The following is a 23,936-nucleotide window of genomic DNA, read 5'->3' on the forward strand; positions in this document are numbered from 1 at the left end:
CACGCGAATAACTGGAGTCGAAGCGTGAGAGTTACGTGCAAGTATTTATTAGACAACATACCCTCAAAGGAACCTCATGGATCCATTATACCGGAAAATAGAAAACTACCGAACAAAATAATTGATTCATTGGCCCTAGTCACTAACGCATCCTGAAATCCTGTTTTTCCTTTTCTGTTTTCAAATGTTGTACAGTCTGATAAAAACCCAACGTAGTTTGCTTTGAAATCTAGAGACACTTCTACTAGTTGAACTAAAAAACAATTAGATACTTGCAATTCTACTTAATGTCGCTTGCGTTTTATATATATAAACCGACCCCATGATACTAATTGATTTTACAGTTGGTCCTCGTTCCGCCAGTAGATTGTTCCGGACTCAGGACCAGTGGATGAAGCTAAACCGCAAAAACCGTGCATCTGAATACATGAATTATAGACACCTGAAACCCTGAAAATGAAACTGTTGCTGAACAAACACGAGATGTTACTACACTTGTTTCTCAGCCGCGTAATTCATCAAAAGTGGAACTCTCTTGGAATGTGACGATGAAGCAGCATGATGAGTATCGATCTCGGACTTCTCTTCCTTTGCTTTTCCCCACATGACAGTGTAAAAACCTATTGATATCAATGTTCCACCAATCACACTGCCAACACACAATTTTAAGAACTGAAAGTGAATATATAGGAGATAAAACAATACTAATTAGATCATTCATCTTTTCAAAAAATTTCACCTTCCCAGATAGAGGGAGTCGCCAAGAAAAATCGCGCCTAATACAACCGCTGTTAATATAGCTAACGGCCTGAACATTGCTAGGAACAATGGTCCCTTATGTCGCACCGTCCACGACTCCACAACATAGCCCGTCGAGTTTACCATTCCCTAAATATAACATTTCAAGAAATCAAAAGCTTATAAGCTAATTAGTAAACATTTAGTTTTACGAATCGATTAAAACTATGGAAACGTGTTCTGACCGTTGCAACGATGCATATCAACATTATACTCGATCTCATAATCCATGCGCTTGGATTGTTTGTCTCTACGAAAAGACTAACAAACGCACAAGAGACTGAAACGCAAATATTGTGGGAAAGTGCCAAGGCAAACTCCGATGCATATTCCCTCATAATATGCGTCTACAACCACCAAAAATGTAATGAAAAAGTTAACATTAGCTTAAGTTATAATATAATAGACGTTTATTCTATATGCACCTGTATGATGTACGAGATGGCGATGAGAGTGTATTCAAGGGCTAGGAGACATCCGCCGATGACCCAATTTGAATTTAACGGTGGGGATGGAGGCGGCGAGAGAGGCTGAGGAAGATGAACGGACGGCTGAGATGCGGCGAAGATGATGGGGCCATGGTAGAGAGTGACCACAAGTGCACCTACTATCGAAACTATTGTGCCCACTACTTTGGCTATGCTGCTATTTTTCTTTATAGACACCTTCTCCATGCTTATAATACAAGAAAAGTAGTCATCCAAAGATTTTCTTTTACAGCGAATAACAAAACGTATAAAAAACAAAATCTAACTAAACAAGATTGTGTTACAAAAAAAAAACTAAAAGTCTAAAACACGATTAAAACGAAATTGGTCTTATCCAATGTACCGATCAAAGAAATTATAAAATATACTTATCTTGTAAAAATATATTTAATCATATTCAATATACATCAACAGAACATACATTTACATTTTGAATTTTACTTTTTAATTACCAAAACCGGCCATTAAAATTACTAAACAACAAAAGAGAGATTCATTTGGGTCATAAATTTATCAAACTGTATATAACAATGGACCGAATTTATCAAACTGTATATAACAATGAACCGAATTTTAAATGAGACAATGTGTGGAATATTCCCAATTAAGGTCCAAATTTGCTGAATGCCCATAATTATGAATAACCTAAAAGTGAGTAACTTTTTGACACTGTGCGGACAAAAATGCCATTATGCTTTGTCGAAAACAAGTAACTCTAGATCTATCAGCTAAATATTTACATAGCAGATAACAATCTATATACCAACTAACATATCCGCTAATAATTTCAGTATCATCTAACAATCTATGTATCAAACAAATGTATCGACTAACAAATCATATATCAGTTAATGAAACTATTAACAATTAATTAGTTATCTATTAAATAGCTCTAAATCTATTTGTAACAACTAACACTTTATGTATCGATTAAGAATCCATTAAAATCTAAATAATAGCAGGTAAGTAATAAAATACATACTAACGTATATATTACTCCCTCCGTTTTTTAATATAAGTCGTTTTAGAGAAACTTTTTTGTTCCAAATTATATGTCGTTTTCGGTTTTTTATGTAACATTTATTAGTAATTAATGTTGTCTGACCAATGATAATATATCTTCTATTTTTCTATTGGTTAAATTGTGGTTAGGTAAATAATTAATGATGTTTTTGTTTCGAAAATATAAGAAATTAATGATTTTCTTAATCTATGTGCATAGCTTCAAAACGACTTATAATAAAAAACGGAGGGAGTATCTAAAAGTTAATTGTGATTCGAAATTGGAAACATTGAAATTGGGGTGAGATAATAAGATTAACATTATGGGTGTCAAAAGAATCAGAATAAAAAAATAAAGATTTGTGTTGAATTAGAAGATGATTTGAAGAAGTTGTACGAGAGATAAAGATATTAGAACACATAAAAGGGAGAAGAAATAGAGATAGAAATAAGAGTATTATAATCACTAAAAATATTAAAAAGAAACAAAGTTATATGGCAAATTACATGAGTTTTTGGGTGTATCTACGCCAATTACTCATTTTAAATCAATAAAATAAACCTAACTGAATCCGAATTTGTATGCACTATGTAGGCTAGTCTGGTAAGTTAATTCGATTCGGTTAAGTAACCGGATAAGAACTGAAAATAGTCAAAATAAAATTTGATACTGCTAGGGGTTTGCAGAAAGATAAAGTACCCGAAGAGAAGAGCGAAGATGAAGGTGAAAGCAGGAGTAAGATTACTCATAGCTGAAGCCAAAGTAGGAGAGCTATATTTGATTCCTGTGTAACCTAACATCAAATACACACATCTTCTCTCATTCCAAAGAAGAGTCACGTCACCAATCATCATTTTCAATTAGTAATAAAACACACACAAAATCTTGATCGAGTAAAGAAGATGAAGGCATAGAAGAAGAGATGTTACCCAAGTAGACCAAGAAGTCCCATTTTACAGAGCACGGAGAACTTTAAAGGTGGCAGAGATCCTGACCTGTGGGTGAGGAAAGGAGAAGGAAGGAGAAGAAGAGCTCCGATTCCATAAGAATATACGAGGAAGACGTATGAGCTCATTCCCTTTGAGCTCGCCGCTTTGAACAGAGTATTCATTCCGACGTCTGAGACCACAACCGCCACCATCGCCGTCATGATCCAGCCGTCTCTCTGACATAATCTCCCAGCCATCGTTGTCTGATTCTCTTCCTTTGGTACTTGGAAGCTTTCTCTGAATCTGGAACTCTTTTCGTGAGGCGCTTGACCAATGTTATTATCTTGTACTTATCAAACTTAAAACTATTTTATTAGGAAAATAAGACCTTCACGTTTATGGGATTTGACCAAGTTCCAATTATCATGGATGTCATAATCATTATTGTGCAGCTTAATTAAGTTAAGATACATACTTCAGATCCATAAAATTGTGATTATAGAAGAAACTTAATTTCTAAAATTAAAGATCATATTTTGTCTCGTCAAATAAATTTAAAAGACATTCACATATGAAATTTTCAGACATATATTATAGAGCTATCTCGACTGATTGATGATAGTTTAGACATTCTCATAATTCATGTAACTTTCAAAGAATGGAGCCTTTTCTGCGACCTGATGATGGACAATCAGTGCCAGTTTCGATGGGATCATCCGCCTTGTTGTCATCTTCAACCATGGGCACTTCCTTGGCTTTGCCCCACATCACCGTGTAAACCCTGTCGTTATTACACTTTGCCCTGATCAAACTGAGATCAACAACATTCAAGCACATAAATGGAAACAAAAGAGCCAAAGAAAATGAATGAACCTTTAGCCATTCGGGGGGGGGGGGGGGGGGGGGGTTTAGGGTGATGTGATTTGGAAGTATTATTTTTAATACTTCTTATAACCACTAGGTTTAAGATTAAGGTCTAACTAATCATGGATTCACTTGTTACTATGTAAATCACGCAATAGTCAAGTTGTATTCACTAGACATCAAGACCATCCCCTCACCAATATTGCAAACCTACTAGTTGATGTACAAACTGTGAGTTTTATTCACCTGCCAAAGTAGAGAGAATCCCGGAGGAAGACAACTCCCATTGCTATGTTATAATTTCAATACCAAAACACATGGTTAGGCCCAGAGCCGGTCCTTGCTAATCCAGGATCAGAAACAAATTTAAAAAAGTTAGTTTTTCAGTGTCAGTAATTATTGTACGTTGTAGTATTTGCTAACTAACAAACACATGAAAATTCTCAGGAAAACCCCTATTAATGATAACAATGGTCAATGATTGTCAATATGATTCATGATGACATAGCGAGAAAAGAGAAAACGTACCATTGTGAAAGAAAACAATCTCTACAAAAAGTCAAAATAAGAAAGAAAATATTGCATAATGGAAAAATTCAATTAACACAAACATTTTTCAGAAACTATCCAGTATCCGGTGAGGAACAGGAGAACTGATGACCTGCAAGATCTGAACAATCTCCGCCATTGTAGGCCTATTTGAAGGAATCTGAGAAGTACAGACAAGAGCAAGTTTCAGAACAGGCAAAACCTCATCCTCAGAGTATTCTTCCTCCATGGTAGGATCAATACACTCCAACACATTCCCTTGTTCCAACAAAACTCGGACATGATCGCTAAGTATCACAAAGCTATCTTCACCATACTCCACGGGCCTCCGACCAGTCACGAGTTCGAGTATAAGAACTCCAAACCCGTAAACATCACATTTCTCGTTGACCCTTAAGTTCTGACACTCTAACTCAGGCGCTACGTAACCTAAAGCGTTCTGAAACCTGTTGGTGTTCATCGTGTTCCCGTCTTGTGTTGTTAGAAGACGAGCTAGTCCGAAGTCAGAGATTTTAGGGTTGTATTTTTCGTCGAGGAGGATGTTGGTTGGCTTCAGGTTGAAGTGGACGGTTGCTGGACGGAACGTGTGGTGGAGATAAGCGAGTCCTTTGGCTGTACCGAGTATGATTCTGTATCTTGCATCCCAAGGAAGTGGCGGTGTCGAGGGCTCCCTTTCGTGTAACTTGGACTGCAAGTTACCGTTAGGGATGTATTCCGATACTAGAAGCTGCATCTCCGGTGTCCAGTAATACCCTTTCATGGAGACTAGATTAGGGTGCTTTGCTTTGGCCAAGATCCGGACTTCTCGATCAAAATCTTCTAGGTTTTCGATAATCGGGGATGGAACAAGTTTCTTGACGGCCAAGTTTCTCCCCTGGTCTCCTAATGGTGCCTTGTAGACCGTACCAAAGACTCCTTCGCCTATTCTTGAAGCTTTATTGAGAACAGACTCAGGGTTTCTAGCGAACTCTTGAGATGAAGACGAGGACCGCGAAGTTCTTGAGTTTAACAGAACAAGTTTCCCTGCCTCTAAGCTTCTTCCTGATCTTGAAGACCCTGAGAAAATGCTCTCCAACGCGGTGTCAACAAAGGCAAGTCTCCTTCTCACCGATGCGTTAAGCAGCGTTATGATTATGACTCCTGAGACGATGAGTATAGCTGCTGATATAGCTACAATCACTGAAACACTAAGGAACATTCCACCATGGAACTTGCTTGGTCGGTTTCCGGATGCTTCCTCGTTACTATTACCGTTCCTGTAGGAGTTGGGATCAATGACAAGAGGCTTTGGAACATTCAGTGTGCAAGGTCCTCTCAGCAACGGTGAACAAATGCCTAAGTTTCCTTGAAGAGAACTCTGGTCTAAGCTCTGGAACACACCTCCTGAGGGTAACCTTCCGATGAGTCGGTTAAACGATATGTTAACCAGTAACAGATTCTGCAACTTTCCTAGCTCTTTTGGTATTTCACCGCTTAGCTTATTGGCTTCTAGCTTTAGAATCTTTAGCTCTTCTAAATTTGAAAGTGACTTAGGAATTGGACCAGAAAGATTGTTATGTGACAAACTCCTGTAAAACCAAAATTATAATTGTTAAAGAGAAAAACATTTGAAAATAATAAAATATGTAGAATTGTCGGCTGTAAAATCTTCTATTTAATATCGAGAACTTAATCAGTGCTAAAAAATAAAATAAAGATAATACATGAATTAGTAGAGACTTACAGTAATTTAAGAGAAGAGCAGTTTCCAATTCCTTCCGGTATAGAACCGGTTAGCGAGTTACCATCCAGCTGAAGGATCTGTAGACTCTGTGCCTCACATATATCAGCTGGAACCGAACCGATCAACGCACTGTTCCTTAGATCCAAAATTGTTAGATTCTGTAGAAACTCTATTTCTGGAGGAACTCTTGTGTTGAAATGGTTCCATGACAAGTTGAGGTATCTCAAGTTGCTGAATAGCCCTACTTCACCAGGTATGTTTCCAGTGAGACTATTACGCGAAAGATCAAGCCTCACAAGTGACTCAAATAGCCTGCTTGACCCTCTCGGGATCGAACCGGTTAAACCGTTACCTGAAAAATCCATTTCTTGCAAACCAAGATCAAATAAACCATCCGGAATGCTACCGGTGAAGCCATTGCCTTTGAGCTGAACAACCATAAGCTCTTTGCAAGACTCCAAAGACTCCGGAATCTCGCCGGAGAGTTTGTTATCAGACAAGATTAGAGCCTTTAGAGACCTCAAGTTACTTATTGAAGAAGGTAGCTTTCCGGTTAACATATTGCTGGAGACATCCAAATGTACTAAACCGGTCATGTCACCGATCCAAACCGGAAAACCACCGGAGAGCATGTTCTTGGATAAATCTAAATGATTTAAATACCTCAGCCTCTGAAGAGTTGTCGGAATCTCCCCGGAGAAACGGTTGAAACTCAGATCAACTCTGTTTAAATGAGGACAGAGTCCAATGTCTGAAGGCAATGATCCATAGAACTGGTTCCCTTGTAAGTGCAACACTTTCAAGTTATGCACATAGAGCATCCCCAAAGGTATCGAACCAGAGAGAGCGTTGAACGATAGATCTAACGTTCTTAGCCTCTGAAGCTTCCAGAATCCAGACGCGAAGCTAGGGCTTCCGGAGAAGCGGTTGCTTGAGAGGTTGAGACTGTTCAAAACAGAGCATCGAAACAGAGCACTCGGGATTTGACCTTCGAAACGGTTGCGAGAGAGCGAGAGATGCCTGAGGGATGAACAGTTGGTGAAGACATCGTCAGAGAGTGTACCGGAGAAGGAGTTTCCGGTTAAGTCGAGGTGTCTCAAGGAGGTGAGAGAAGATGGGATTTGACCGGAGAGGCTGTTGTGGCTAAGATCAAGCTTCTGAAGACGGTTGTTGTTTGAGAGAGCGGCGATGTTTCCGGTTAAGTTGTTGTTGGAGAGTGAGAGCACCTTCAGATGCTGAAGCTTTTGGATCCCGCGACCGATCTTTCCGGTTAGGGATAAACCGGAGAGGGAAAGCTCGGTGACGCGAGATGTTTTGGGGTTGCATTTGACGTAGGTCCACGAGCAAGGAGAGATGTCGTCTTCGTTCCAAGACGATAGGTGTGAAGATGGGTCGTGAAGGTCTGATTTGAAGACGATGAGACCCAACACGTCGTCGTTTAGTTGGGTTGAGTCAAGATCACCGTTGATGAGTGATATCAATGTCACTGCGAGGAACAGAGTAAATGAGATCACTTTTCTTCTGTGTTCGCCCATTATGGTGGATTGTGAGAATGTCTCTCTCTCTCTCGGTCTTGATGTGTTGAGAGATTGAGCTAATTTGATAGGGGGAAGAGAGAGAGAGAGTTATGGCATCTTGATGATAGATAGATGAGAGAGAGAGAAGAGAAGAGAAGAGTTGTCAATGGGTAAGAAACTCGAAGTGACTGTAAGATTCTGAAGTTAGCTAGAAGACAAGAACTAGATCGAGTTACAAATGATCCCTGCCAAAATGGACCACATGTTTTGCTCCGGTCTAACCAAAAGTTCCCGGTTTATTCGATTTTCTCTGAATGGATGTGTCTTCACGTGTACATAGTAAAATGTAGATAGCTCAGACCATTCTAACTAATAGCATGTTACGTTAGTAGTTGTTTTAAACACCTAAACTGATATAAATCACAATCATTGGAACAAAGATGAATAATATTTCTACATTATACGTACGATAGTAATTAACACGTTAGGTGAGAAATTTAGAACTACAAAACAATAGTCGCAAGTTAATATGAGAAGAAATATAAGTTCTTTAGATGTCCACATTTAGAAAATAGTATCATCTTATAAAAACAAGTCACGGGTCGGGAAATGTTTAAAATCATAAAGATACACATGTCCCGAAAGCTGTTTTATCTATTTGTTTACTTGCATATGTAGTGCAAAACATTCTTTATAGTTTTAACTATGATTTGCAGACTGGAATATAAACTAATTTGATGTTTACAACCGGTCAATTGAATATTATAGTTGTCAAGTTTGTATCCAATAGATATCTACTCATGATCATTACAATAAAATCATTGGGCATGCAACCATCATCTCTTTATATATCATTGCCCTGATTTGCACGTAATCATAGAGTAGAAAGATATATCACGAGAAAAGGAAGAGATGAGATAAAAATCATAAAATGGTATGGTCAATAGAGAAAGAGACCTATGCATTTTAGAATCCAAATAAAATAAAATAAAAAGGGGAAGAAGAAAACAACAAGAGTAGGGTTTGGTGCCATTAGAACAAGAAAGACTCGTGACTGACAAAATTATGTGTAAAGTCCACCGCACAATTAGCTTATCTGTCTTTTTGTCACGACACACTCTCATCTCTGTCTCTCCAAGTTAGATTCAAATTACAAACTAATAAACTAAGTTTTCAAAGATTAAACCCTAAGATTGATTTGTTTCTTGGTTAGAGATATTTATTTTTGAAACACACAAATTGACTATAATTTGTTATCGGTTACCTATTTTTTTCATTAGACAACAAACTTACAATATTTAGTAATTAAATAGGGAGAAGCTACGAAACAAAATAGTAATATATATATAGGGAAATCATTGTAAGAGTGAAATGGTTTGACAATCATGTTTATGTGTAAATATATGTTAATGAAAATCAGGATAATATTTACAAAACTTCGAAATACATTCATATTTCTTTTGTAATTTTGCTCCTTAATATTTTATGTATTTACTATTTTGTAGTTACATACATTCCATTTTATTATATATTTTCACGATTCCATCGTTGCATAATAATAATAGCAAACAGCGACGATAAGATATTGAAGACTGAAGATGCATGGTGTCTGATGCTTGGGAACGGAGCATGTTCTCAAATCTTGGTCGTTTTTCAATAATTATAGCTCTCACTTCTTTCGAGATATTCTTCCCGCAAAATACAGTCTTGGTACAAACTATAATTCTTCTTTTCAAACAATAAAATTTGAACTTCAAATTACGCTGGAATTGTAGTTATATTAGTTTTAAACTAAATGGGATCCGGTCATGTGGATACATTTATAACGTTTCATTATTTGTGATGCTTCAGACTTCTTAACCTATTTACGATTCACAGATTTTTTTCGTCCATCCGTCCTAGTTGTTTCATATCTTTGAAAAACTAATACAATGTATCGGTTGACCATCCTATACATCTAGCAGAACATGCTAAAATACTTTTAATAGTTCGAACTTTGAACTGCATGCATGTAGCCATAAAAGGTAAAGACATAAAATGTATTGCTTTTTCAGGAAAAGTCTCCTAATAAAGTGCAACTTGGATATATATATTCAGTCAAATCAAATATTTTCATATATCTTAGCTAGGGTTGTGACCAAGCTGTATGAAGTTTTTTGCAGATTTTAAAATAGGGTTTACTAATCAATGTAAACAAAAGTTTCAAACACTGGCATAGGACAAATGCATAAAGTTAGTAATGAAATAGTACAATAGAAACCGAAAATTTTAAATAATTCGAGTACATGTTGCTAATGTTTGTATTGGCATCAAACATAGCTCTTTGTATCAACTTATTATATCCAAGAATGGATGATACTTTTCAACAATAGAATCTATAAATATATTGGTGTTATATGGGTATAATCTAAACGCTTGAAAAAATTTGAAGTTTGGCGGTCAAATATAGAGGGAATAAAATGTGATGAATGTCAAGGAAACAAACGTATGACGCCGACATCAATACATTTAAAACATTTACTAGATATTAATCTGCATGCGGCTAACATTTTATTTATAAATATAAAATTTTATATTATATTGTATATAATAATTTATAATATTATATTCCTGTCATTTTAAAAATAACTAAATAGATGATATATAGTTCTAAATATTAAAATTTAACATATGTTAACAATTTTATTTTTTGTAAATATTATTATATAATTTATGAATATTAATCATTTTAAAAGTAAATGATATTTTAGTCACTTTAAACGGTAAATGATATTTTAGTCACTTTAAACGGTAAATGATATTTTAGTCACTTTAAACGGTGAAAGTATTTTTTTTAAATATATTGGTTTACCAATGCAACATAATTTTAATATGTTTGCACAAAAAACATATAATTTTAATATGTAATTTATTAATTATTTCTATTTTAATATAATGTAGAAAATAATATTAATTTATAAAATTTATAAAATTAGAAAATAATTTCATTATTTTCTTTATAATAAAAATGTAATTAATATTAATTTATAATAATATTATACTACTAATTATGAAATTAATCAGTGCATTAATTAAAAGAATATGTAAAATTTTTAAAAAAAATTGTTAGATTTTTTCTCAACAGATTTTGTTATTCCTAAAACTAAAATTTAAATTTATAGTTAAAATAGATTTATTATTAATATCTTTATAATTATTTAGAAATGTTATACATTAAATAAATTAATGTAAACAATAAAATATTATTTGAATATATGAACCTAGACTTCTAGTATGAATATTTTGTAGTAGATAAAAACTCTCCGAGTCAACGAATAAAAATGTTTGAAGTTTTGATTCTCGTTCTCTTCACAAATTCTTTCTGCCCTTTACCTTTATTGTTTTCAACAAAACCACTTTAAGTTTTGATACTTTCTTCCTTGGGCTCTTCCTTTTGCAGAAGTTATATCTTTTTTTTTGAACAAAGAAGTTATATCTTCAAGATTCTATTCACATCATAATTATTTGTTAGTGAACCAATTAAAGAAACATCTCAAAATCATACAATATTTTTTTACCTCTACTTTATACACAATTTTTTTTAATCAGTTCTTCCTCTTCTTTCTCTTCAAGAAAGGCATAGCACTTAATCCTCCAGCTGAAGAATTCCCAATTTCAATGCCACCACCATACTCCTCCAATGATGCATCCTCGTTTTGACGTTTAGCTTTGTTTTGGCTGTTTACATCCTCTGTTTCTAACACCTCTTCATCCATCGCATCATCTTCCTTGCCTGTTTCATCTTCATCAACACAGAATCCACCACCCATCACTCTGTAATCATCACTAGCTTTATCCTCCACATGAGCATCTCCTCCAGTCTCAGCTTCATCTACGCAGAACCCACCACCTCCCATTTGAATATAGTCTTCAGAAGGACAATCGTTATTCGATGCATCCATGGTTGTTGGTTCATTCTGTGTTCTCTCTTCAGAGACATTCCCTAATTTGCCTAAATTTTTGAGGAAATCATCATCATCATCGTCCAAATTCTCACTAAGGGATTCTCCATTGCCTCTTGACTCGTCCAACTGATCATCTTCTTTCTCACTGTACTTCACAGGATTCCGAGATCGTGTTGACTGGAAACAAAAGATTAACAAAGTGAGACACACCACAAAATCAATCAAAATACACAGTACGAAGACTATATAGAGACTTACCCTTCGCACTTTATGAGGATTGCCTGGTTTTGCTTCATTAGGTGCCTGCAAACCAACTTCATTATCATTGTCATCACCCTCACCATCAGAACTACCGTCTGATAGCTCAGGGATGAGGTTTTTCCGGCCCCTTCCGCGTCCTCTGTTCTGAGCTCTGCCTCTGCTTCTACTACTAGATGGTTTTTCTGAGCGTTTCCTTTTGTTTTTCTCCTTCTCATCGGTTTTACGTAAATCTTTCTCTGAAATATTATCTTCGGTTTCATGGGGAGAGAGTCTTTTCTTGTTTCCCTTTCTTGGACCTTCCTGGAGATTATGATCAACCACTTCTGACGATAGACCTCCGCCAATTCCTTTGACAGCCTTTTTAATCCTTTTGCTACGGATCTTTGCAAATCTTTCACTGAAGGAATAGAAAGCTTCCATACGAAGTTGCGTCTTCATGGAAACCAAGGAAAATGAACAAAAATTGTCATATATACTACATACTAATTACGTAAAATAAAAGATCAAATCTAGATGCAGACCTCGCGTTTTTCGTACTCCTTCAAGACAGGAAGTAGCAGATCATCTGTCTTCTTACCGTTCCAACCAAACTTTTCCCAGCATAGCCTTCACCCAAAGAAAAAAGAAGAAAACATTACTACAGAACGCATGACGTTGTTTCATAAAGTGCAAGTTGTTTTATACAGGGGGCCAAACCATGCCAACTTATTTCGTGTTTCCATTTAGGATTCGTTAACATCCTTATCATCCCCTAGGTGGCTACTAGCTACTGTCAAACTATGCTACACTGTTTGAAGGAAGCTAGAAGGTAGACGGAGTAAGAGTGTGTGTTTAATTCCTTGGTGTTAGTTCCAAACTTGGTACAGAGCAAGGATGGTCGTATAAATATGTAAATGCAAAGTCGAGAAACGACTTACTTTCTAAGAACTAAGAGATCAGGCTTGCCCCATGAGAAAATCTCAGTCGACCGGTCCACTTGTGGATTTAAGTAGGCAGAAATAACAGCTTCACTAGGGAAAGTAGCTGGAATGTGCCAGTTCTTGCTTACCTTCCTCTGTAATATTAAATGGAAAATCAAAATTAGTAGAATGGTTGTGTCACACTCTGATGAGTTTGATCATAATAAATATTGAAGTTCAAGGAAAAATAGCAATACATGCTTATCCATGAAGATTTGCTTGATTTCTTCTGTGTCATCAGCCGAGACACCTGAGGTGCTTTCATTATCTGCGGAGCCAGATCCACGCTTCTTTACACCGGAACCTGCTTTTGCATCAGTCTTGCCTAAAATGGTTGGATCAGGTGATTCAACCCATTCACGAAATTTTTGAAGCCCATCATCCTCTGGAAATGCAGTAACAACTTCAATAGCATTGACAATACCAATTCCACTGCATGTCAAAAGAATTACGATATCAAGTACATACTACATAGAGAATGCGAATTGACCTATTCAGTTAAAAATTCTGCTAACCTGATTCCTTCCGTGTAATCACTTCCTAGCAGCATTGCCATGCGGATTATTTTATCTCTGCTCAAGCCAAGCTCCTTCTCAATGTCCTGAAAATCAGAAGAGTTTAGAGGTATTATCATCAGACCTTAGTTACAGACTAGGAAAATAAATCAACCTACTAGTGAAAAAACACAAGGGATAAGATGCTATAACAGAAGACAACAAGGAAGCTCATTCGAAACTGAAGAGGGATATAAACTCATCACAGCCAAAAAAAAAATGATTTCTAAAAAAACACAAGTGAAAAGAGAGTTTGAGGACGGATATGCACACCTTCATAAAGTATGTCTCCACATATTTGCGATCATCAAATATATTTTTGTACACACTCCTTGCTCCAAACAAGAATACATCAGAATCGTCAGTGACAATGCCATCAATAAGGTTTGATTGTTCCATAAATGCACACTGTGCCTCTGCTTCCATGGGAGCTATGATGTATGGTAACCCAAATATTTGGAGTAGCTCCTAACGAAATCAAACCAACAAAACATTACAAGTTTGTTGTCATATCGAACAAAACAGAAACTTTAAAAAGTTTGCAAGAAGATCATATAAAGAGACAATGGGTCATAAGTATAATAAAAGACAATAGGCAAACCTGGATTTCCGCAAACATCTCACTGCTAACAGATTCAGCATTCCTCGCAAGTTTCCTCTGTTCATCACCCAAATTTACATATTCTTGATCAAGAACTCGCATTTCCTCCTCCAAAATTGCTTCTGAAAGTTCAACAGGCACGGTTTTCTCTTCTAAATCTATTGAACTCTCAATATTAAAAGTGCGGTCGTCCAATTTATTTTCCTCCCTTGTTTCTTGCTGTGAATCTGTGTCATAGAGTATCTCTATGTGCGAACTGATTCTCTCCTCATCAGCTATGGGCATAGGAGACACTTTGATAGATTCACCACCAAAACTTTCAGAATCATCTTCATTATTGTGCTTAGCCATGGTGGACACCATGCTGCTCTCACTAGCAATAGTAAATGATTTCTCGGGTGAGATAACTGGCTTTACTTGTGGCATTTCGTTTCCCACAGCACGTCTGACGTTGTCAGAACTGGAAGACGGGTGAGTACCAATTTGTTTTGTTATATCTATGTGACCATCTTCCGTTACCGAAGTGTTGGACTGCTCATTTATAGCACCACTAGCTTTCAAGATTGGTATTCCGTCCAAAGTTCCCTCTTCCTCAGCTTTACCAACGGTTTCACTAGAACACAGACTATCCTGAGTTGGCTTGTCATCAACTAGGTTTACCCCCACGGTTTGATTTTCTTCAAGGAGATCCTCGGATTCCTTATCATGCAAGTCAAGAAGACTTTTCTGGATAGCCTCTTGCAAATCAGCTTCTTCTTCCAAATAACCTTTTGAGAACTTTGTTACTGTATCGTTCTCCATGGAGTTACTGACATTTTCACAAGTAGTGTCTTCCCTTGCTGCCTCTTCATCGGAAATAATATCCTCGGGAATATGCTGATTGCTTGAATTCACTTCAAGCTTAGAGATAACACTACTCTGTTCAACAGGCACTTCTTCCCAATCACTGTCAGATGCCCACGACAAAGAGTTTTCTTTGGGATCATTTTCTGCAGAACTAATAGTCACTGGTCCTCCCGCTGCCAACCGAAGAAACATATCATCTTCATCATCAAGATCTTTCCCACCACCATCATGTTCAAATGATATCTCTATTGCAGACTGATTTTGCAGCATGGAATCATCATTCGGATTATCTAGATTCATAACATCATCTTTATTGACAGGTAAATTCTCTAGAAACTGGTCCTCAGAAGGAAAGTTCTCCCAGGCGTTGGACGTTTCATCATCATTGTTCGACGTAGAACCAAAAGCTGCTTTCTCCTTTTCTTTCATCAAATGTAAGTTTCTCTGGATATCACGAGTCATTTGGATCCCCATGTGTTTGTTCCTTATTCTTAGACGCCCCCTTTCATCTATATAAACTTCAATATTTTCATCAGGATTCGCGGTTTCATCTTTCTCCAACTCGGTAGTAGCATCTGATTTATTCCCCGAAGAAATATTCTTAACAGGGACCGGCAAAGACTGTTGTGGCGTATTTTTCTCATTTCCATCATTTCTTTCTTCTCTGGCAGACGCAAGTACTCTGGAACACATTCAAAACATCAGTCATTTTCTAATACCACAGTACCTTATTCTCTATTAGACTACAAACTGCAACTCACTCTTTATCGCCAGAAAAAGAAGATGAGAAGATAAACTCTCTGTTCGCCTCAGAAGCTATCCTAGAAGTTTGAACACCACCGACAGCCCTCCCACCAGCACTTCTCTGAACTTCATTTATTTCTCGACGGAAGGCTACAGTTTTGAGATATGCTTCTATTTGCAATTCGGAAAACTTTTCAGGGGCCTATACAGTCACAAAACAACATACTTCTACAGTCATTCCGTATCTCTTCATGCATAATGGAGGAAGAATGTGTCGGTGATTTAAGTGACTCACCTTCTTGACCTTTTGGTACTTTTGCCGGTTTTCTGACATCAATTTTTCTCTCATCTACGAGTAACAAAATTATCAAATAAACTGAGACGTCACTGTAAACTGAAACGTCACTGTAACTCAACATGCTGCGAAGAAATGCTGTCAATATCGTTAGTTACCTGAACAAGAAGATCAAGTTGCATGGATGGAGGAAGAGAAGCCAAAACAGCTGGGTCGACATTCCCATTCATTGCTGGCTAGAAAAGTACACAAAACAGTATTAGCAGATGAAGACAGTAAAGCATCAGATAACTCCTTTCTATAGACAGAAAACATAATTCCAAAGACAATGCCATGCTTCTTTATTATAGTAATGAAGATTACACACAGATGAACGGAATTTTTACTTTCAGGAAGAGGTCCACCCAACTGGTGCTAATTGCTTAACAAAAAATATTTTCAACTTAACCAATTTATATCCCCTGAATAATAGTGATCTATAACTTAAGTGACCACAGATTACCAAAAGAATTTGCTCATCTTCTTCGCTACCCTCTTCCTCAGATGGAATTTCTGCAGCTGAAGACGATGCTTTGTTAGTAAAAGTTCCCTCTTCTTCGGCTGCAAGGGATGCCGCCAACCTATATTAAACCACGACAAGAAAACATAAAATGAGTACAAGCAAGTAAACATCTTCAACCAATATCTCAACTACTGCTTACATCTCATCCAACTTTTCCTGATAATCCTTCGTCCCTGCTGAGCAACCCTGTTCAAGATTACTCTTCATTCTGTTATCTAGGTCATCCTCGTCCAACAAAACTCCTTTTCCCTTAGGATCATACTTCTGCAAGTCACCCAATAAAGATTAGGATTGAACAAAGATTCCATTTACAAATCAACACAACGTGTTTGTTTGCAAGTACTAAGTCTAATAAACATTATTTCAAATTTCTATAATTATGAAACTACGAAAGATGCAATGCTAAGGGTAAGTAAAAGCAAAGAAATATCATTAACTGGAAACACATCACAACACAGCGTAAACACAAGTCCCAGATTCTAGCTATTAACTGCCGCAAGATGCATGATAGATGGCATAAAAAAGAACAGGAATATATATACTAGACTCCGCCATTCTAAGAAAATCACGATTAACTTCAAGTAAGTTTCAAGGGCAATGAACATCTTGATGTTTTAGGCCATACCAACAAATTCTAACAACAATACCCTAACTAATGAAAAAATGGTCATAAGTAGACACAAAACACTATCTTTGCAGTTCCATGTTAGTATTCACTTACCGAAGACATTTTCATAGCATCATCACTGACACTTTCTCCGACCATAGTTGCTGAAGATCTACATCAATTAAGATCGTTAAAGCATTTCTACCAACATAAATAAAAAAACCAAGATTTATTGCTAACATCTCATCTATCTTTTCCTCCTGAAAACAACTGCCCCCTGCACCATCTTCATCTGCAGAGCCTCGCAAAGGCTCTTGCAGAGATACAGACGATACACGCTTCTTATCTCCAGCACTCTTACTCTGCTGTAGTCTCTGCTTCTTAAGATCATTGGCTTGTTCCTTAAGCCTCATCTCCTTGAGCTATAACACCAAAACACACTCTACTCACTCAAACTTGATTAATCTCGTAAACATTCTAACTTCCTCATATAATAAAATTAACAAAAAGTAGTAACTGACTCGATTAAGCAGCAACTTCTCAGCGGTTTTCCTGATTTTCGTCTGCGCGTTCTCACGCTGACGACGACGCGCAATCACAGTGCGGCGCTTCAACGCCGGAGTGCCACCGTCAAAGACGAAAACAGGCTTAGTCTTTAGGAACAAAAGTTTGCAAATCCTCCGGAAAAACCCGATCAAGTGAGCGTTCTGAACCATATCGCCCTTCTCGTCTCGCATCGCCTTTATAAACTGAACCATCCATATACTCGCATCTGTAATTCAAACATTCGTCGATTCGTAAAAGTGAACAAAGAAGACATAGAAGGTTGCTTTAATCGTGTGTACCGATAGCCAATCGTTTCCCGGCTAGGGTTTCGACGGAGACGCGGCGACCAACGGGAGCCAGTAGCTCCCAAAGCCCTTGCACTCCCATGTTTTCTCTTCACCGCACCTGAGCAACGACTTTGCCGGTAAACGCTGCCGCCAAGGGATCTTTTATAAGTATTCACGGTTGAACGGCCGATCCAAAGTGATACGGCGTCGTTTTAGTTTGCCGACTCAATTCAAAGGTTTTAGTAAGGCCTTTATACAAATCGTTGTTTTTGAAATATGGGCCTAGTTATAAGGCCCATCTCTGACTGTGTCGAAATCTTTAGTCAGCAATCGGCCTTTTAAAATTTTTTTGATGATCAGTGAATATATACTTGGTGTCTTCATACACCATGTGCAGTAAAAAAATTTATAATATTTTTTAACAGATAAATATAATTATATTTTAAAATAAAATTTTATTAATACTGTAAATTTTCTTTTTCGTATCAATATTTTAATATAAATTTGATTTAATTAAACATAAAAATTATATTTAAGAATATGCATGTATATATTTGAAATTATAATCTTAGATAGATATTTATATATATATTTATTTTAATTAAATATTTTAAATAAATTTGTAAAAGTTGCATAATTACCAAAAATTAAAATTAAACAATATTTATAAAATTTGTAGATATATAAGAAAATAATGATTTTTTATTAAATTTTTATAATTTTCTAAAAAAAATTGTATTCATTTTTGAAAATTTTAGTAATAAAATTTTTTAATTTAAAATTTTTTAATTAAATTATATTTCGAAATTTATAATGCCATATTTGAATATATTTATTTTAATGATGATTTATGAGTTATTCCCATATTCTAAAAAAATTTCCAAAAATATAAATTGACATTAAATGTAATATATGAGATATTACCATATTTTAAAAAGTTTACCAAAAATATAAATTAACATTAAATGTAATTGTCCATGTCATATTAAGCTATAAGATATGTCATCAATTTCAGTAGCCATGTCATATTTGTTTTGTGAAATTGATTGTAGAATTGACATGTGGCAAAATCACTTCGCAAATATAGTCTAGGGGATTTTAGAAGTGGCCTCGTATGAACAAATGTTTTTTTTTCGCGTTTGAATAAATGTGATCTAAATTGGGTTCTCATTCTGATAGAAGTCCTTGTACCAAAGTCCAACTGAGTTTACTAGTTAATCAAGTCAGAAACAGAGTAATTAGATGCATGAAGAAAATGATATTTGAAGATTCATGCTTTTGAAGTGTCTTCTGTTCTACCTCTCTTTTCTTTCTTCCTTTTTTGAGCCACTATATACATACTTTCTTTTCTTATTAATTCCCCATTTTCCACTCGTTTTATTTCTCTGATATTTATAAAAGCACAAACGAAACCTGGCCAGTCCAACCAGTGCCGGTCTAACATATTATAATGCCCAAAGTCATTTCAAAAAAATATGTATTTATATCTCTATAATATTATTTGAGAAGTCAGTTTCCTATATGTAGTTTTCATGTTAATTTTAGAGTAGTCAATTACAAAAGTATTCTTAATGAATTAAAAATATTATGCATAATGCCATTATTATAATTTTTTTATTTTTTTTCCTTTTTGTTTCATAATTTTTTGCTTTTAATTTCCTTTTTTTATCATAATGTTTTCTTAAACTATTAAAATATGGAAATTATATATATATATATATATATATATATATAATTTAGATATTTTATTTAATAACAAATAATGAATATATTTTTTAAAGAAGATAATTTATTTTACCTTAAATAATATAATAAATAATAAAATAAAACAGCCAAAAATATTTTCTATATATATGTTTAGATCAAAAGATTAAAAGTGGAAAAAAATATTTTTAATAATATAAATCAACCATATGCTTTATATATTAATAATTTAATATATTCTTAATGTTACAACTAACTTTAAACTAAATAACTAATAAGAATTAATAAATTATGTTTGTCAATAGATTCAAAAAATATATTTTCTAAAATAATACAATTTTAATTTATTAAAAGGATACATAATAAATGACAAAAATTACAAAGATATATTTAAAAATCTAAAATAAAAAAATGAAATTTTAATAAAATTTAATATGATTTTAGCTATTTAAAATTCAAATAGTTGTAGTAAAAATTCAACTCAGTAAACCCCAAAAATAATTAAGTAAATCAATGAAATTTTTAAACCTAGATTGCATGTATAACTAAAATAAATATATTATTTAAACACTATTTACATATGATATATATATATATATATGTTTTCAAATAAAATAAAATTTCTAAATAAAAGAAAATAACTAATAATTTTTATAATGATATATATATATATATTAATTAAAAATTAATTAATTATTAATTATTTTGTATATATTTATATCTTTGCATGAACATAGGAAAATCACATAGTTTATATATAATCCAAAATCATATAACAGCAGTAATAAAAATAAATAAACTTCCATTAAACAATCAAGTTTCACAAAAGGTTTGTAAGGAAACAAAAAGAATAGAATAGAAAATACTTATTAACGAAATATCGATCTTTTTGCTTCTTTTCCTTCAAATCACTACATAAACTTATGTAGTCAAGTTTTTCGAAAATAACAGTCTCAACTGACTATCATTAAGATTGGTGAACATAAAAGAAGAGCAAACTCGTAATGACTCCTAATAATGTCAACACGTGATACTGCTCTCATCACAATTTTTTAGTTTTTATAAAAATTTAGAAATTACTAAATTAGTCACGTACTTCTCGTCAATACGAAGATTATGATGTAAAAATTGAAGCAATAGAAAATAAATTGGAAAAATGGCAGAAAAGAAAGAGTCAACACGAAAAACTATTTAGTAGCTAACTTTTAATTAGGGTTTTAGTTGTAATCAAAAATAGAAACTAACAAATATATTTGTTAATACAAGTTTATAAATATTGCTAAAGGATCCGACAAATGTTATTCTGATTAATTATTCCCACAAGTATTATTTTAGCTAAGAAAACCTTATAAACCTTAATTATTTGTAAAAAGCAAAAAAAAAAACTAAAATATGTCCCATTGACAACAAAAACATATGCCTTTTGTAAAATTTTCTGCCCTAAGCCACGGCTTCACCCGCTTATGCCATGACCGGCCCTGAGTCCAACATGTATGTTGTGTTACGTATCACGTATGTGATGTTTCGCAGGTGGTCACTAATGATCCTACCAACACGAAGACAAAAACAAGGTAAAATGGCCGACCACAATAGAAAAAAGCAAGAACACGATAAAGCAAAAGGAAAAGGCCAAATTCATCCGTTGATATCATTATTGTATTTCAAATTCGGTAAAGTTGTATGCTATCGCTGAAAAAATGAACTCAAACTTATTTTTTTAACATATTCAAGTTTCAAGTATTTGTATGAAAATACCCCTATAATTATTCAATAATCGGTTTCATTAATCGTAGAACAGTTTTTGTATATTGTTGTAGGTCAGTAAACTTGCCACTTTAAAATTAATATTGTGTACCAAACACGATGGAACCGAATCCTAACAAGGAACAATTCCAAACCGTCCATCTAAAAATAGTCTAAATAAAGAAAAGCAAAAGTTTTGCAGTACACCCCTTAAATAGAGACATAAAGTTTGAATTATTGCAGCATGTCATAACTAATAAATACTATGTGAAACAAGGGACGTCGTCCATTACAGTTCATCCTGTTGAGAAGTGGTCATATAACAACAGGTCTTAAGAAGACGACAGTGGATATAATGAACAGCTAGAGTGACATAATATGGTGTCTTCGCCACAAGCAGGAATATGTCATTTCAACTGTTTTTTAGTAGCCTGACTACAAAACTCTTTCTTTCAATTTATTACAGTTTTCATTTCTGAGAATACTGTCACGATGTCACCATTGGTACTTCTTTCGGATATGTCCTCATCAGTTTTTTTTTTTTTTTTTTTTTTTTTTGGTAAAATGTCCTCATCAGTTTAACTCAAAACTATTTGCTTCAACGAATTAGTTTGGAATACCTGAAACAAATAATGATTTACAATTACTATTCCTTTGTCTGTACTATATGAAAGACATATCGTAGCAGATTAGTACGCTTGCAAGTTACAAGTCATGCAAATAATCAACCGAAAATCGAGGGTTAATATATAGCGATCCTATTATTATCTTTTCTTGTCATTAATAATCAACTATAACGTAGATTTATGCACTTTAGTTCAGACTATCAGTTATGATCACATGATCATCCTGATCATAGTTTAATCACTCAATGCTCTCCTGATTAGTCATGTCAAAACTTACTGACTTGATCACTGAAATGTCTCTTATAATCACACTTGTTGACTGCACATATTCATTTTTAACACTGATCAAATCGTTAGCTAGATCATCATATAATTATCTCTAATTGTTATATATAATGATCAAACACTTGCAATATATATGTGGTATTGATAAACAACTTTACGGAAAATGATTCCACAGTACATCTTTTTCTGTAACACTCAAATCGGCAGACGGTTTTAAATTTACGACATCCTCGATGAACATACTCTCTCTGTAACACACGACCACACCAAATATTTCAAGAGAAAATATGGTTTTCCCCAACATATAAAGTAAAAAATGTATAAACTAATAATATTAAAATTATAATATTGTCTTAATTTATAGAGTTATTAGATTAAAAAAATTATATCTTCCAAAACATGTTTTATGTATAGCTAATATAGTGTTCACAATTTAGATACTGACTGGATTAAATAGATTCAGCTTTCATTTTGTTCTTATTAAATTATATTGCATATAAAATACGTATCTTAGAATGCAACATATTCTCTAAGTGCAATATAAGAAAATAATATCAAAATATTTTCGAATATGAAAAAGATAGCAATAGATTTCACTGTAAAGAAAAATTAATAATAATAATATTTTATTTATATTTATATAAACCTTATACGTACCATTTAATTTATGATGTTTAAACCATATATATACATCTATAAATATTTAAAAATATTTATGATATTTTTTTCTTATCAAGTTTTGTCATATTTTACATTAGTTCAGCTCAAAATTAGTTAAATTATTAATTTATCATGCTCATTAATTTATGGTTGTAATAAATTTAGAGAGATTGATGGAAATACCATAAATTGGATACTATTTTTCAAAAATACGTTCATTCAAAAATATTTTAACATTTGGGTTTGAGGTTTAGTGATTGTTGTTTAGGGTTTAGTATTTATGGGGTAGTTTGAGTTTATGCATTTCTATAAATAGTTATTAAACATTATAAATGATTTAGAAGGGTTAGTTTAAATTTTTCATTAAAACCTTAAGATATTATGAAAATATAATTATTTAAAGGTAAATTTGAGAAATTGTATCAAATTTGTGGTAAAACTAAAATTATTCCATAAATATGAAGTCTTCTGTTAGAACACTCATGTAATCAAAAAGTGAAAACATATTATATAAAGCACCAGAAGAGTAAACTATTTAAAAATATCTTTTCAGCTATCTTGTTATTCCAAAAAAAAAAAAATATCCCTTTCAGCATTTATATTCTCAGGAAAGGTAAACTTGAGTGTAAATAATCAATTATCTAAAATGAAATCGTAATAATTAATTATATTTGTTGACCAAAACGATAGTGATCTAGTTGTTGGTATACACATCACTAAGAACATATATAATCAATGTAAAGCACATATCTTGCGATTTTTATTATCCACTGAATCCATAAAGAAAGAAAATGATCGTTAGAAGAATGGTTACATCGGAATCCAAATTCGAAATCAACAT

General features: G+C 34.1%; 3 protein-coding genes across 4 annotated transcripts; all 3 read right to left on the reverse strand.

The window, feature by feature from the left end:
* Window positions 1-143: 143 nt before the first annotated feature.
* On the reverse strand, window positions 144-4,568 carry LOC103875169 (WAT1-related protein At5g40210). The gene is made up of 7 exons (XM_009153649.3): window positions 4,329-4,568; window positions 3,219-4,029; window positions 2,989-3,102; window positions 1,224-1,473; window positions 984-1,145; window positions 740-888; window positions 144-649 (listed from the first exon to the last, which is right to left on the reverse strand). Exons 2-7 carry the CDS (start codon window positions 3,473-3,475, stop codon window positions 490-492), a joined length of 1,092 nt encoding a protein of 363 aa, XP_009151897.1. The 5' UTR covers window positions 3,476-4,029; window positions 4,329-4,568; the 3' UTR covers window positions 144-489.
* Window positions 4,523-8,077, reverse strand: LOC103875171 (probably inactive leucine-rich repeat receptor-like protein kinase At3g28040). Its single transcript, XM_009153650.3, has 2 exons — window positions 6,355-8,077; window positions 4,523-6,199 (listed from the first exon to the last, which is right to left on the reverse strand). Exons 1-2 carry the CDS (start codon window positions 7,887-7,889, stop codon window positions 4,699-4,701), a joined length of 3,036 nt encoding a protein of 1,011 aa, XP_009151898.1. The 5' UTR covers window positions 7,890-8,077; the 3' UTR covers window positions 4,523-4,698.
* Window positions 8,078-11,320: 3,243 nt separating this feature from the next.
* On the reverse strand, window positions 11,321-18,312 carry LOC103875172 (DNA repair protein UVH3). 2 transcript variants are annotated; one of them, XM_009153651.3, is made up of 17 exons: window positions 18,090-18,312; window positions 17,766-18,016; window positions 17,485-17,666; window positions 17,359-17,416; window positions 16,777-16,901; window positions 16,578-16,695; window positions 16,234-16,311; window positions 16,076-16,129; window positions 15,798-15,982; window positions 14,191-15,718; window positions 13,863-14,057; window positions 13,551-13,636; window positions 13,233-13,467; window positions 12,994-13,130; window positions 12,598-12,682; window positions 12,074-12,508; window positions 11,321-11,992 (listed from the first exon to the last, which is right to left on the reverse strand). In XM_009153651.3, exons 1-17 carry the CDS (start codon window positions 18,175-18,177, stop codon window positions 11,456-11,458), a joined length of 4,377 nt encoding a protein of 1,458 aa, XP_009151899.1. In that variant the 5' UTR covers window positions 18,178-18,312; the 3' UTR covers window positions 11,321-11,455. The 2 variants fall into 2 exon arrangements, with proteins under 2 accessions (XP_009151899.1, XP_009151900.1); XM_009153652.3 differs by lacking the exons at window positions 16,777-16,901; window positions 17,359-17,416; window positions 17,485-17,666; window positions 17,766-18,016; window positions 18,090-18,312 and having other exon boundaries at window positions 16,234-16,307.
* Between the last annotated feature and the right edge of the window lie 5,624 nt (window positions 18,313-23,936).

The sequence above is a fragment of the Brassica rapa genome, chromosome A06 (genome assembly GCF_000309985.2).
Source record: "Brassica rapa cultivar Chiifu-401-42 chromosome A06, CAAS_Brap_v3.01, whole genome shotgun sequence".
Taxonomy (NCBI): domain Eukaryota; kingdom Viridiplantae; phylum Streptophyta; class Magnoliopsida; order Brassicales; family Brassicaceae; genus Brassica; species Brassica rapa.